Genomic DNA, 14,900 nt, shown 5'->3' with positions numbered 1-14,900 from the left:
AAGAAAGAAAGAAAGAAAGAAAGAAAGAAAGAAAAACCGAGGCCCAAAGGGATTGATAGATTTGCCTAAAGTCACAAAGATATTAAGCAGCAGAGCTGGTAACTGCACCCCAGTACTATAACTCCAAAGGCTACATTCTTCTCATAGCACTTTACTATTTCATTTCATGATCAACATTTTTAAAAAATAGCTCAATGACAGTATCTCTATTTAGATATGCAGTCTAGGGACCTCCTGTACACCCACAGAAAGTAAACTGCTCTCTTCAATGCTGGGGAATGGAGCATAATTCTAGAAAATTCCAGTCAATTATCTTTTGGGGAGGGAAAGAAAATTCAGCTTAAATTTTCACTAAAAGTGTTTATTTAGCCATTAAAGGTAGCATAAGCATTTATGTTTAGCACCAAAATAAGGTACAACTTTTATTCATATTTTCATAAGCAATTCTATGCTCCTTAGATCATAGGTTTCATAGGTAGCCTAGAACCATAGATACAGAACTAGAAGGAATTTTAGAAGTTATTTAGTCCAACCTACTCATTTTATTGATGAGGAAACTGAGACCCACATATAAAGTGACTCACTCAAGAGTTAAGTAACTGAATTTGGATTTGAACTCAAGTCTGGTAACTCCAATTTCACTGCTCCTTCCACTGCATATTATTTGAGAATACAAATAATTTCTGAGAAACACTAGGATAGAGTATTAACTAAAAAAAATGTTTTTTAACTTACTCTATTCTTATAATATCCAAAAGGAAAAATAAAACAATCCCAATGAAATCCTTGCCTCTAAACCTTTTTTTTTTTTGCCACTTTATCCTGTCTGTAGTAAGTAATATAAGTCTAAAACCAAGAGCCAGTATTATATGTAATTAGGATAAACTAGTGGACTTTCCAATAAGATCAGGGGTAAAGTATGCCCGTTGTCACCACTACTATTTGAAGTAGTGCCATAAATGCAGACAAACAGATAGATAGGCAGATAGATAGAAAGATATAATTGCTATATACAAATGTATATACATATATGGGCAGCTAGGTGTACAGTGGTTAGAGTGCCAGGTCTAGAGGCAGGAAGATTCATCTTCCTGAGTTCAAATCTGACTTCAGACATTTACTAGGTATGCGACCCTGGGTAGGTCACTTCACCCTGTTTGCCTCAGTTTCCTCATCTGTAAAATGGAGAAGGAAATGGCAAACCACTCCAGTATCTTTGCCAAGAAAACCTAAATGGGCTCACAAAGAGTCAGACATGACTGAACAACAATAACATAAATGCAATTACATATATATACATACATATATAGAACTGCTATATATAAAACTATATTGCTATATATATAAATATTTTATATATTATACATATATAGTAATAAGACTACCAAAAAATTGCAAGAATAACAATAGGCAAAGAAAAAATACAATTATTACTTTCTGCAAATGATATATTATACTTAGAGAACCACAGAAAATCAACTTTAAAAAATCTAATTGAAATAACTGATAACTTTACTAAAATTGCAGGATAAACCTATGTAGACCACTTTATCCCGTTAAGCACTGAATCCATTTCTCTCCAGCAAGTTCAGGAAGGCACCAACAACATATCTCCTCAGATGCTATTGTTCAGAAGTTTTTGGTTGTGTCTGACTCTTTGCGAGCCCATTTAGAGTTTTCTTGGCAAAGGTATTAGAGTGGTTTGCCATTTCCTTCTCCAGGTCATTTTACCGATGAGGAAACAGGGTGAAGTGACTTGCCCAGGGTTACACAGCTACTAACAGTCTGAGGCTAGATTTGAATTCAGGAAGATGAGTCTTCCTAACTCTAGGCCCAACACTCTATCCACTGCACCACCCAGCTACCCATCTCCTCAGATGCTGAATGGAAATTCGGCAGAGTGGCTAAATGTTTACCACTCGTAAGAGTATTCTTCAAGACATATGACTAAAATCTTAGGGTGACACTGCTTTTCTTGTAGCCTGAAAAAGATGAAAAAGATGAGAAAGAGGAGAATAAGATTCTGCTAAAAGAACAACCTCAGAGAGGTTATGGTGGGAATGGAACAAGGATGTAAAACTGGTTGCTACTTTGATCCTGTCAGTCTCTGTGACATCTGTTTTGCTCTCAGATATCCAGAGAGAGTGGATGTGGTAAAGTTATTCTTTACCTAGTAGCTGACTAACTGTACTAGTTGTGCAGAAATTCAGAAATCATTCTATGTACTGATTGTTCAATGTTTCATAATGCGAGCTTCAAATGTAGAAGAGAAGATTAGCAATGTGCTTTCCATTTCTGCCCCTTCCAAAGCATCACTGTAAAGACAGCCTGGTACAGTCAAAAGAGCCTGGGTTAAAATCTCAGCTTTGCTTCTTATAATCTGAGTGACCTTGAGCGAGTCATTTCCCACCAAAACCTACCTGTTTCCCTACCTGTAAAATGATGGGGTTGACCTAACTACAAAACTATGATCAAATCTCAAAGCCCTGTGGAATCTCCCCTCCACCCCTATTCCATCACCCCCTGACCTGTCCAACTGAATCTTCTCTTGACCTAACCCAGCAATCCGGAAGAAAATTCTGCAATGCTGTTTCTTTTTCATTTAATTCAACAATAACAGTATACTTTATAATAATTTATTTGACCTTTCAGAAGTAAAATAACCACCTAGAGGTGAAGTTTCCTGCTTCTACAAGACAAAATTCAAGAGCAATCTTTTTCTTGCTCAATTTTTTACTCGAACTTAAGAGCCAACTTTATTACAGTCCAAGGAGTCCTGAAAACCCAGAACTGCCCCATTCTCCAACCATGCCACCTGCTACTTGAGATTCTGGGGTGAACTAGGATTTAGGACTCAATCTCTAAGTACAGTATATGTTGAATGATTTTTCAGACACATTTTTATCTTATAACAGATGTTTCCATTAAGTGAAATACCCTTAGATTATTACTTTTTGTTTCTCAAGACTCAAACTGTCTAGCAGAACATCTCCAGACACCAGCTCTCCCTCCAGGTGTGTCAATTGACCCTGAAGATCTTCAAAATGCTTTTCAGCTTTCTGGGCCCTTTGCAGAGCTTTCTGGTGAAGTCCATTCTCATTCTCCAATTGCTCAGTCAGTTTAGCTATCTGAGCTTCAAGCTGAGAAACCATCTGGAAAGAAAGAAACAGAACAGGACTGAGCTTCATTTGAAATGAAAGAAAGTGTTAAAAAAAAAAAATGAGCGCTAATTCACTCCAGCAAACATATTTATATTATCACCTTACAGATTCAAATCACTTGATTTCTTTAGAGGAAAAAAAATTGCCATACAAAATCTAAAACAAAACACTAATCATATTTACCTCTGGTGCAGAGACAAACTCTATTTTCACTATCTAACAAAATCTATTTACATTATTTTGGGGGGGCTAGGCAATGGGGTTAAGGGACTTGCCCAGGGTCACACAGCTAGTAAGTGTCAAGTGTCTGAGGCCAGATTTGAACTCAGGTCCTCCTGACTCCAGGGCCAGTGCTCTACCCACTGTGCCCCCTAGCCACCCCCTACATTATCTAATATAGCCTGACATTTGGCCTGAGACACTGAGTCAGTTAAGTGACTTGACCAGGGTCACACAGCCAGTAACCAATGAATCAGATCCATCCCTATAATGCCTTCCACTAAGAGAGGCTGAGGCTGACGGATCACTTGAGTTTAGGAATTCTGAGCTACAGGAGCTAAAGCTGATCAATCGGGTGTCCGTACTACATCTAGCACCACCATGGTAAGTGCTGTTGGTATGGAGATAACCCTGTGTTCTCAAAGAATCACAAGATGTAGAACTGTGTGGGATCTTAAAGATCAAGAGAGAATGCAATATGATGGAAAGTTCACCAGCTCTGGAGTCAGCGGACCTGAATTCAAATCCTGCCCTTGATTTTTTACTACCTGTTTGACTTTGCACAAGTTACTAAATCTCTCTGAGCCTATGTTTCCTCATCTAGAAAATGAGGGGTTTGAACTGTCTGGCCTCTAATGATCCTTCAAGTCCTACATCTGTGGTCTAACAAAAGCCTCTTATTTTACAGATGAGGAAACTAAGGTATGACTTGCCCAAGATCATAGAATTCACACCCAGGTCCTCTGGCTCCAAAGGCTATGCTAGAAGAGCCCAGGCTCTGACAGGTCTCATTGTAATCATTCCCCCGGTAAAGGAAAAACTTCAAATCTAGACCTGGTGATTGATTCGAGATCTGTCATCCTAGGACCCAATTAGATAAGCTGAAAGATGCTCATCACGAAAGGGTTGGCTGAAAGGAAGGAAATAAGCATTTATGAAGTACCTACTGTGTGCCAGGCACTGTGCTAAGTGCTTTACAAATATTATCTCATTTGATCCTCACAACAATCCTGGGAGGTCTGGGCTATTATTATCCTCAATTTATAGTTGAGGAAACTCAGGCAGACAGAGAGGGTAAGTGACTTGCCCAAAGTCACACAGCTCATTAGTATCCAAGGCTATATTTGAACTCAGATCTTCCAGACTCCAGACCCAGCCTGCTTCTAGGTAATAAACTGTTTTTCTCACAGCAACTCAGCAAAAAGCTGACCAAGGTGTAAAAGGGTTATAATCCGGCATCAGTGGAGGTGGTACACAGATAAATGAAATCATGGACCCTTAAAGTTGAAGTGTTGAAGCACTTGCAGACGTCTTTCACGTGCATGCAGGCTCCCAGTAAAGTTCACTGAAGGAGGTCATGTTGCTGTTGCTCTTGGCAGGAAGAATGATGGACAGACCCAGGTTCACCTGCAAGTCACGCTTTGTGGGAGACCATAACATAAGAGAAATAAATCCACTTCTGTTCATCCTCCCTCTTCCTCACCCCCACTCCCCAAAAAAAGAGTTCACACCTCAACATAATTACAACTTTGGAAGAGAGAGACCAAAGTGAACACAGTAAGAACAGGAAACAGAAACTCTCCACTAGAACTCTAAGAAAAGGAGATGAGATTCTCTCCCACACAGTGAGCCCTGCCATTTGAGGTTTACAGAAAGAAAATCAGGTTTTAAGGCCAACCTAATGGTCTTCTTGTGGTCTTGTTAAAGAGTTTCATTAAAGGTAATTAGGGGTTTCCCCAAAGACAAATGATCTATTTTCTGTCATCTTCATGTATGCTACTCAGAAGCTTCTGGGCATCCTGCAATTTCTAGTAAGAACATCAGCTCTTCTAGCAATAACTCTTAAACAATTTTAATTTAATCTGTTTAAATCTTACTCATTTTTAAATTTACTAATTTAAAATAATTTAGTTCACTCCAGAAGTAAAGCTTCCTTTGATGCTTACCTTTTTCTCTATATGCTTTGCCTAGCAGCAGAAAGCTCTCCCATAAATCACGTCTTAGGTTTCCCTGTATCTCCCCACAGTGCCTAACATTGCACTATATATTTATATAGGCACTCAATGAATATTCATCTTTATTTTGCACATTAGAAATAGAGTGCTTCATTTTTCTCCTACATATTCATTTGATTCAATGACAAGTCCAGAAAAGGAATCCAGAACTCCTTTGGGAAAATGTTATTATATAAACAATGCTCAGCCTTTAAATATTAAAGAAAGAAAATGTAAGGAATGAAAACAATAAATGCCAGGAGTTTTTTCTAGCGTACCGTAAGTAATTTCACATGGCATAGCATAGGGGATAGGAAGCTAACTCTGAAGCCAACAAGACCTGGGTCCAGTTTCTTCCTCTGACACATACTTGTGTGACCCTAAGCAAGTCACTTAATATCTCAATGCTCTAGGTAAATCTAAGACTTTAACCTGCAGAGAAGGTGTAGACTGAATTCAATGGTAGAGAGTTTATTTTTTTTTAATTAAGACATTCTGTAGAACAGCAGTATCAAACTCAAAAAGAAACTCAAAAAGAAACAGAGCCAGTAAACTATACATAAACATCCCTGCCAACCTCCTATTAATTTAGAAACCACATAGAACACATTCTCTGTATTCTATTGTATTTTAATTTTATTTTGTTAAATATTTCTCAATTACATTTTAATCTGTTAGGCTCCACTCAAGGAGTGGATCACATGTTAGATACCTCTGCTACCAAACGATGAAATCAAGCCCAGTCCCTCTCCCTATCTGTAAATACCTTCCCACATGACTGCTAGTTAGGCTAGGCCATTACAGCATTGGAGTTAATTTATTTAGGAACTGAAAAGAAGGCTGAAGAAATTGTACTAGAGCCAGCTCCAATTGGGTTGAGAGAGTCAATTGTTAAACTTTCAATACGAGCATTTTTACTCAGAAATGAGCAAATACTGCAAATCAGGGCTTGATTTATTGCTTTATTGATTGTCAACAATAAAAAGTGATGAAAATGTTGATACTGTGGAATAAGATTAAAGTTAAATGTGTCATGTATACTTTTTTTAGAGAGCTGATTGTTAAATACTTCCCAGTATTTACCTATTTCTACTATGCGATGGCTACCAAATCTACATAGCTAGCCCTGACCTTTCTCCCATATAGTAGACTTACAATCAATCCTCATTATTCACAGATTCCATATTTGCAAACTTGCCTACTCACTAACCTTTATTGGTAACCCCAAAATTAATACTTGAGGCACTTTGGCAGTCATTCAGGGACATGAGCAGAGTGGCGAAAAATTGGAAAGCATGCATGTTCCCACCTCAGGTCAAGCAAGGTGATGCTGTCAACTATTTCCATTACTACAAGTGAGGGGTCAAAGTAGAGATGGGCAGAGTTATGTTGGGAAATCACTATGGTATAGACATAAAAGTAATCAATAAAACTTTAAAAAAAGAAGAAACTAGGGGTAGAATTCAGACCCACCCATTCATCATTCAATGGGAAAGAACAAAGTAACTTCATGAAAACAACTCCATTAAAACACTATCCAATGCAAGTTTTATAGATTTGTTTTTAACATCAGAGATGACAAAGAAATAATTATCCATGGTTTCTCAATAGCATAAACCATTTTCAGCCTGGTTGATTAGTTATTTTAAAAAAAACAACCAAAAAGGAAGGAAATATTTTCTCTAGATAATCTACACTCATTTCTGAAGGTCTTGCAACTTAACATCTCGTGTCTCATTGTACAAGAAGCCATAATTTCAAAAACATCTGCTACAGGTGTCCTGAACTTTCAAGGTTAAATAACGCCCGGGACCCAATTCAAATTCGTGGCAACCTAGCAGTGATTATTATGAGAAAATAACTTTTAAAATGGAAAAGAAAAGAAAATTTGCTATGGGCAGAAACATAATGAATACACAGAACTAATTTATAGGAAAAGTGAAGATCTCCTAGGTTCTACCATGAATTCTTAAGGTAGGAGAGTATGAAGGATGACTAGTATGCTGCAAAGGATAAATAAAAGGCAATGTTCTGCAAATGGAAACACACCTAAGTTGATTTCGCCAAGCCAAGTCTGACTGCCTTTCGGCCTTCAAACTGGTATTACTCAACTATTTACAGTATGTTTTGCCACATCAGCTGGCAGTCAGCACATTGCCTCTTCCACAAACAGATTTATCGAGTTGTAAAAGTACCAATTTTCCAGAAATACTTTTAAAACAATATGGGAGACCTATTTTCTTCCAATGTTGCCTAAGCATGAGTCACACAAGACAGCAGCAACTATATGCTTGATTTTGGTTTTTAGAAAGGAAAAGGAGCTATTGAAAAAGATTACTGGGTAGGAAAGTCAGATAAAGGCACAAAAAAGACTGAGTCATTCTCATTTTTATGGGGGTAGAGAGGGCAGAACCAGCTTAACCAATTTACATCATTTGCTTTAGAAAATAAACAAATATATCATGCTGACAATTTTATGTTGTTTCACATGCTACAATTAAAAGAGTTTCAGGCAAAGCATTTGGAGGGAAATAGGGAAGGGAAACAATAACAGGGATGTAGGAACAAGCCATTAGCTATTGAAGGCCATTCACTTCCACTTAAGGAAAAGAATTAAATCATCTTTCACAATTAAGATATATTTTAAAAAGAAAGGTTAAGTTATTAGCATAAGCCTTTCTTAAAAATAACTTCCACAGAGCCAAGATGGCAGAATAAAAGCAATGACTTGCTCGAGCTCTCCCCCAAAGCCCTCCAAATACCTGCAAAAAAAAATGGCCCTAAACAAATTCTAGAGCAACAGAACCCACAAAGAGACAGAGTGAAACAAATTTCCAGCCCAAGACAACCTGAATGGTTGATTGGAAAGGTCTACCACACTGGGCTGGGAGAGGAGCGCAGTTCAGCGTGGGTGCTTAGGCAAAGAAAGACCAGGCCTCTGTGAACCTGGAGCAGGCTTCAGAGGACTGAATCATGGGCAGCTGTGGCAGTTTCCAGACTTCTCAACTCACAAATGCCGAAGACAACTTAGAAGGTCAATAGGAAAAGTCTGTGACCACGGTGAGAGAGAACCTCAGTCCCAGTCCTAGTCCCAGCACAGCCCCAAGGCGGCGGCTGCTTCCAGAGCCTTCAGCCCACAGACTGAGGGGAAAATCAGGTGGCTGGTCAGAGGGGGATTGCAGGGATTTCTTTGCTGGTGCTGAGGCAGGATTCTCTTGCTTTGCCCGTGCTTGGATCTGGGTCACAGTTCTGGGTGGCGATCCTGGGGCAAGAAAGAGCACTGGCATGGTGTAGCTTGTAGCGATAGTGAAGAGGGAATCCCCCTCACAGTTCCAAGGCAGAAAAGAGTGCTTGTGGTCACTCACAGACCAGAGCACAGGCCAGGAAAGGAATAAACAACTCACTCTTGATTGTACCACCTTGGAAGAACTGAAAATTTACAGGTCCCTAGAAGTATCTTTGAAAACAGCTGCATAAAACTCCTGAAGCTTGGGGCAGTACATTCTCCACACTGGAAGCAGTTTAAAGAGTTTAAAACTCGAGTAATTGGCTGGGAACATGAGCAAACTGAGAAAAAAAAAGTCAGATGATACAATCTTTCTTTGGTGACAAAGAAGATCAAAACATATAACCAGAAGAAAACAACAAGGTCAAAGCTCCTACGTTCAAAGCCTCCAAGAAAAATATGAGTCAGTCCCAGGCCATGGAAGAACTCAAAAAGGATTTTGAGAAGCAAGTAAGAGAAGTAGGGGAAAAACTGGGAAGAGAAATGAGAGTGATGCAAGAAAATCATGAAAAGCAAGTCAACAGCTTGCTAAAGAAGACCCAAAAAAAATACTGAAGAAAATAACACCCTAAAAATAGCCTAAGCCAAATGGCAAAAAAAGGTCCAAAAAGCCAATGAAGAGAATGCCTTAAAAAAACAGAATTAGCCAAATGGAAAAGGAAGTCCAAACACTCACTGAAGAAAATACTTCCTTAAAAATTAGAATGGAACAAATGGAAGCTAGTGACTATGAGAAATCAAGACATTGTAAAACAAAACCAAAAGAATGAAAACAAAAAGACAATGTAAAATATCTCATCGGAAAAATAACTGACCTGGAAAATAGATCCAGGAAAGATAATTTAAAAATTATTGGACTATCTGAAAACCATGACCAAAAAAAGAGTCTAGACATCATCTTTCAAGAAATTATCAAGGAAAATTGCCCTGATATTCTAGAACCAGAGGTTAAAATAGAAATTGAAGGATTCTACCAATCACCTCCTGAAAGAGATCCCCAAAGGAAAATTCCTAGGAATATTGTAGCCAAATTCAAGAGATTCCAGGTCAAGGAGAAAATATTGCAAGCAGCCAGAAAGAAACAATTCAAGTATTACATAACAAGTTACACCATATATAATATTACATATAATATATAATAATATAATACAAGTGTTATATAACAAGTATATAACAAAATCTTGATAAGACTCACACACAGATTAAGAGCATCCTTAATTAAAGTATTAGAAGAGAAATAAATAGGCTTTTGAAAATCATATACAACATTGGTCATATCTTTAAAATCTCATAGTTAATTGAAAGTTATAGGGGTCTATGAGATCCTGTTGTGCTTATTATTTATGAATTACAAAAAAGAAGAGGAAAAAAAAAGCAAAAAAAGTATTTGATTCAGCAGAACAAAATACTCCCTTCAGTGTCTCCCATCCACATATCAAGATTTTTCAGGATTCCTTAGAAGATATAATGAAAGATATAATGCTATTCAATGCCTTTCTGATGATAAACATCAGGAAAGGCATAAAACAGGGAGATATATGCTTGCCAAAAATATTTGACACTGCTGGAGAAAATCCAGCATAGAATCCAGGTCAAGAAGGGATTCCCTGTGCCTGATGAAGTCCTCCAGATACTCCTGTTTGTAGATTAAATTGAACTGATTACAGCAAGCCCCAGGATGTTTCAGAGCCTCCTGGAATATATCTGTAATTATTCAAAGGAGTTTGCTCTGTCCATCCACATAAGAAAGACAAAGTGGATGAAGATGTGGCTAGGTTATACAGCAGGTAGAGTGCTGGACTTGGAATCAGGGAGAACTGAGTTCACATCCCACCTCAGAAGCTTACTAGCTATGTGACCTCCTTCAAGCTGTTTCCTCATCTGTAAAATTAGGGGAATGGCCTGACCAGTCCCTTCTAGCTCTAAATCTATGATCTTACAATCCTGTAAATGTCTACTGCTCAGATTTCAATACACACTGAGATGGCTATCCCATAGAGCTTATCCAACAGTGTGTACATCTGGAACAGGCACCATAAAGGGACAATAAGCTGGGTCCAGAGTTGGAAGGGAGGAGAAGAGTGGGCAGATTTCCTTCAGAAAATTGCAAAGCTCTTTCATTGACCTCATGCTTACCATGAAAACAAAGATCCATCTTTCAATCTTAACATTTTATTGATTTTGACATATGGCGTTGAGATATGGAGCCGTACTGGTTCCAAATACCTTTCTAAGGAGGATTAGCCTACAGAGGACAATGGAGAGGCACATCATAGGTCTGACCAGTCAGGAACTCCAAAAAACAGTAGTAAAGAACATCACCAAAGAATATAAAGGCAAGAAAAAAAGATAGTCAAGAGCAAGAGATGACAAGTAACAACCCAACTGCTCCAAAGGTAACCTTGTGATGTTAGAAGAAAGTGAGGAAGACCTCCAGAACCTTGGGTGGCAAACTTGAGGAAGGTCAGGGAGAAGAGGAACACTCTTCTGTTCTTAAGTCCTCTGTGCCACCCTTCTCCTTTCTTAGCAGATGACATAATTGAGATCATCCATCATGATCTCCTTTTCTTCTCTGCAATCAAAACTCCTCTAGGTCTTCATCTATCCTCACTGCCTTGGCCCTAACCTCTAAGGAAAAAGAGGTGCTTCTCTTTCCCAAGGCCAAACCCTCCACTCATGTCCTTGATCACATTTCTTTTCCAAGTTGTTACTTGCTCTCACCCTCTTCAAATTACCCTGTAGTTGCTGACTTTTGTGTGTCTCATCTTCCAAGTTAAACGTAAGCTCTTCGAAGGTACTGTTTTATTTTTGTCTTTCAATGCCCAGAACCTACTATAGTAGGCATTAAATACAGTAGAAACTTGGTAAATGTTTCTTCAGTTGAATTTGGAATGAAATGCCTAATAGAGTGCCACCAGTTCTCAAGAGTGCCAGCCAAATTCCTCTTAACATTTTTATCAAGGACTTGGATGAAGGCAGAAATTTTATGTTTATGAAATTTGTGGATGTTGTAAAGCTTGTAGAAGTGGTTAATATATTAGATCAGCAGTTCTCAGGGTACCGTCCAGGGATCCCTGGGGGTCTCCAAGACCCTTTCATGGGATCACCAAGGTCAAAACTATTTTCATAATAATACTAAGATACTTAATCTCTAATACAGCAAATCGATATACCCTAATAAACAAAAGCTCTTTGGTAGAGAAGAGAGTTTTATGAGTTTAAGAGAGTCTTACTAATACATATACTAATACTATTTAAAAGAAAAAGAGTTTAAAGGAGTCTTGAGACTAAAAAGTTTGAGAACTGTTATACTGAATGACAAAATCTGCATACAAATGTAACTCAGACTGGAACAATGGGCTAAATCTAGATAAAATTTAATAAGGATTATTGTAAAATCCAACATTTGGGTCCAAAGAATCAACTGCTCTAGTACAGGAAGGTGAATATTCATCACAGACAAAGCTTATTTGAAAAGATCTAGGGGTTTTAGTGTACTTTAAGCTTGAAGTGAGTCAATACAATATGGCAACTCAAAAAAAAAAACTAACACAAACTTAAGTGGTATTAAGAGAAGTATAGTATCCAGAGTAGTGGAATGAATGAATGAATGAATGAAAAAGCAATTAAACGCTTCCTATGTGCAAAGTACTCTGTTAAGTGCTGGGGATACTCTAAATATAAACACTCTTCAGGGGTATTGAGAACCAGATGTTAAATTTTCAATATGAACATTTACACCTCAGAAATCCATTCCTTAGAAGAGCGGCAAACCCAAAGTAGTGCTAAGGCTAGATTAACCACATTAGATTGCAGGGGAAGGTGGGACTCAACAGAAGAAAGAATTTGCTTGACTTTCTACAAATTTTGGTATGTATTTACTTTGGATTCTACGGTACATAACAAAATTGTATTATGTCCCATGCCTTCTTAGTTTGATGCTGGCAAAGGAACTAAAGATACCTAGACAAAAGCTGGTCACAAAATAAAATCAGATGTGCCCGGGGAACCCTGAGGAAAAAGCATTTTACCTGGAATGAATGTCTATCTGTCCTCAATTAATAAATAGTTATTGTTAAAATATGCAAAAACAAAAACATGCAAAAATATGCAAAAATAATTTTCAAAGGCCTTTAAGCTTTTTTGAAACATTCTGAAATGGTATATATCTATATATCATTGATGTGGTCATTGCAAAACATTCTTCTCCAATGCATTAAATGAACCTGATAAAGAATATATTATTTGATGCTGTCCTAGTTTAAGCTCCCAGATATATTTGAAAGGAGCAAAGTTACATATTTAAACATCTTCCCAAACTAGATTTTTTTTTTTTACCAATTAGGGCTAGTCTTTGCTCATTCTTTCTCCAATCCCACCCCAACTAGTCCAAATTAGTGAAGCTTTATTAAATGATAATAAAGAATACTAAGTAGAAACAACACTTACTTGTTTCCTGTTTTCTTCTTGTTCGCTCATTTCCTGTATTCTGTCCAACACATCTTCCTTTGAAGGCTTAACCATCACTGAGTTTCTACTTAGAAGGTCGGCAATTTGCTCCATGAATAAACAGAAACGGTTCTGAGAGGTCTTTGTTTCCTCCATGCTGTTTTTCAAACTCTCCTCTGTTTCACAGAAATTTTTCTTCAGACAACTCAGCTCCTTCTTAGTGGAATCCCAGGCTCTCTGACCAATAGCTAGTCTTTCTTGTAAGATCTTAATTTCCCTCTCAAAACTCTGTTTTGCTTCTACAGCACTGGTCAAGTCCTAAAGAAAGATAAAGGGGAGTAGGGTAGAAAATAATGTCTTTGAATGAGAAAGACAAGGCAGAAAATAAAGATTGGATAATATTTTAGATGCATACCCCGACATAAAACTGCCCTGAACATAAATGTCATTTCTTATTAACTCTCTTAATATATTATGTCTAAATGCCATTGTAAAGCAAAAACCGAGATGTAACATCATTCAGCCAATGGTGTGTTTATACTGGATTCCTCATTATCTCTCACCTCCCCAAATCCAAGCTGTTGCCAAAGTCTGTCAATTTCACCTTTGCAACATTTCTTGAATAGACCCTCTTCCCTCCTCTGATACTGCCATCATCCTGGCAAAGTGCCCCATCATTTCATACTTGGACTGTTGCAGCAACCTGTCTGCCTTAAGTCTCTTCCCACTTCAATCTATCCTCCATTCAACAACTAAAGTGATTTTCCTAAAATTCAGGTCCAATTATGTCATACCCCTTCTCAATAAACTCCAGTGGCCCCTATTGCCTCTAGGATCAAATACAAAATGATCTTTTCGGTATTCAAAACCCATCAGAACCTAGACTCTTCCTATCTTTCCAATCATCTTCTATCTTACTCCATAATACACTCTTCAATCCAGTGACACTGGCCTCCTAGCTGCTACATAAACAAGACACTCCATCTCCAGGCATCTTATCTGGCTGGCCCCGTGCCTGGAACACTCTCCTCCACTCTCACTATAGATCTCCCTGGTTTCCTTTAAGGCCCAAATAAAATCTCACCTTCTATAGTAAGCCTTTGCCGACCCCTCTTAATTCCAGTGCTTTCCTTCTTTTCATAATTTCCTATTTATTCTGTACATAGCTTGTTTGTCCATATTTGTTTGCTTATTGTCTCCCCCATTAAATTGTAAGTCCCTTGAGGACAGGGAGAGTCTTCTGGCTCTTTTTGTATCCTTGGCACTTAGTACACTGCCTGTCCTATAGTAGGCACTTAATAAATGTTTACTGAAGTGAATTACTTGTTGAAAATATGAAACTAACTGCCCCCCTGGAATTTGTTTCATCTGAACTCATGGTTTCCTACAAACAATTAGGGATTGGAGATAGGATCTCCAATTGGAGATAGCTATATTAGGTATACCAATTGATTTACTTTGATTATTAATGACAAAAATTTTAGGGTGAGAGTTTTGTTTTATCCCTTATTCTAATTATTCTACCTTTTCTTCCTAAAGCACCAGTTAGTATTCCAGATGCAAAGAATATGCCAGGTAAATTAGGAGTTAAAAAAAAGGAATCAAATCAAAATCAACAAACATGTATTACCACTATGAGCAGGGCACTGGGGAGGAAACAAAGTTTTAGATAGAAAATGGTCCCTGACCTCAAGCAGCTTAGAGTTTCATAAAGAGATAAGCCATCATCATAGATAGTTACGACACACAATTTTACATGAGAATTGAATTAAGGAGTTTGCAAAATAAAAT

The 14,900-nt window shown here is 37.8% G+C and overlaps 1 protein-coding gene across 1 annotated transcript; it reads right to left on the bottom strand.

The window, feature by feature from the left end:
• Positions 1-2,652: 2,652 nt before the first annotated feature.
• Positions 2,653-13,423, bottom strand: LOC114040577 (coiled-coil domain-containing protein 170-like). Its single transcript, XM_027858684.1, has 2 exons — positions 13,110-13,423; positions 2,653-3,152 (listed from the first exon to the last, which is right to left on the bottom strand). The coding sequence occupies exons 1-2, from the start codon at positions 13,263-13,265 to the stop codon at positions 2,940-2,942; spliced, it is 369 nt and encodes a 122-aa protein (XP_027714485.1). The 5' UTR covers positions 13,266-13,423; the 3' UTR covers positions 2,653-2,939.
• Between the last annotated feature and the right edge of the window lie 1,477 nt (positions 13,424-14,900).

The sequence above is a fragment of the Vombatus ursinus genome, unplaced genomic scaffold, assembly GCF_900497805.2.
Source record: "Vombatus ursinus unplaced genomic scaffold, bare-nosed wombat genome assembly UNPS02013666.1, whole genome shotgun sequence".
Lineage (NCBI taxonomy): Eukaryota > Metazoa > Chordata > Mammalia > Diprotodontia > Vombatidae > Vombatus > Vombatus ursinus.
This window is presented reverse-complemented; position numbering and strand designations above follow the sequence as displayed.

Excerpts from the sequence above, each read along its gene's own strand:
- LOC114040577 (XM_027858684.1), bottom strand. The coding sequence starts at position 13,265 with ATGGAGGAAACAAAGACCTCTCAGAACCGTTTCTGTTTATTCATGGAG. Across the intron at positions 3,153-13,109 it reads AAGAAGAAAACAGGAAACAA|ATGGTTTCTCAGCTTGAAGC; the intron begins GTAAGTGTTGTT and ends CTTTCTTTCCAG.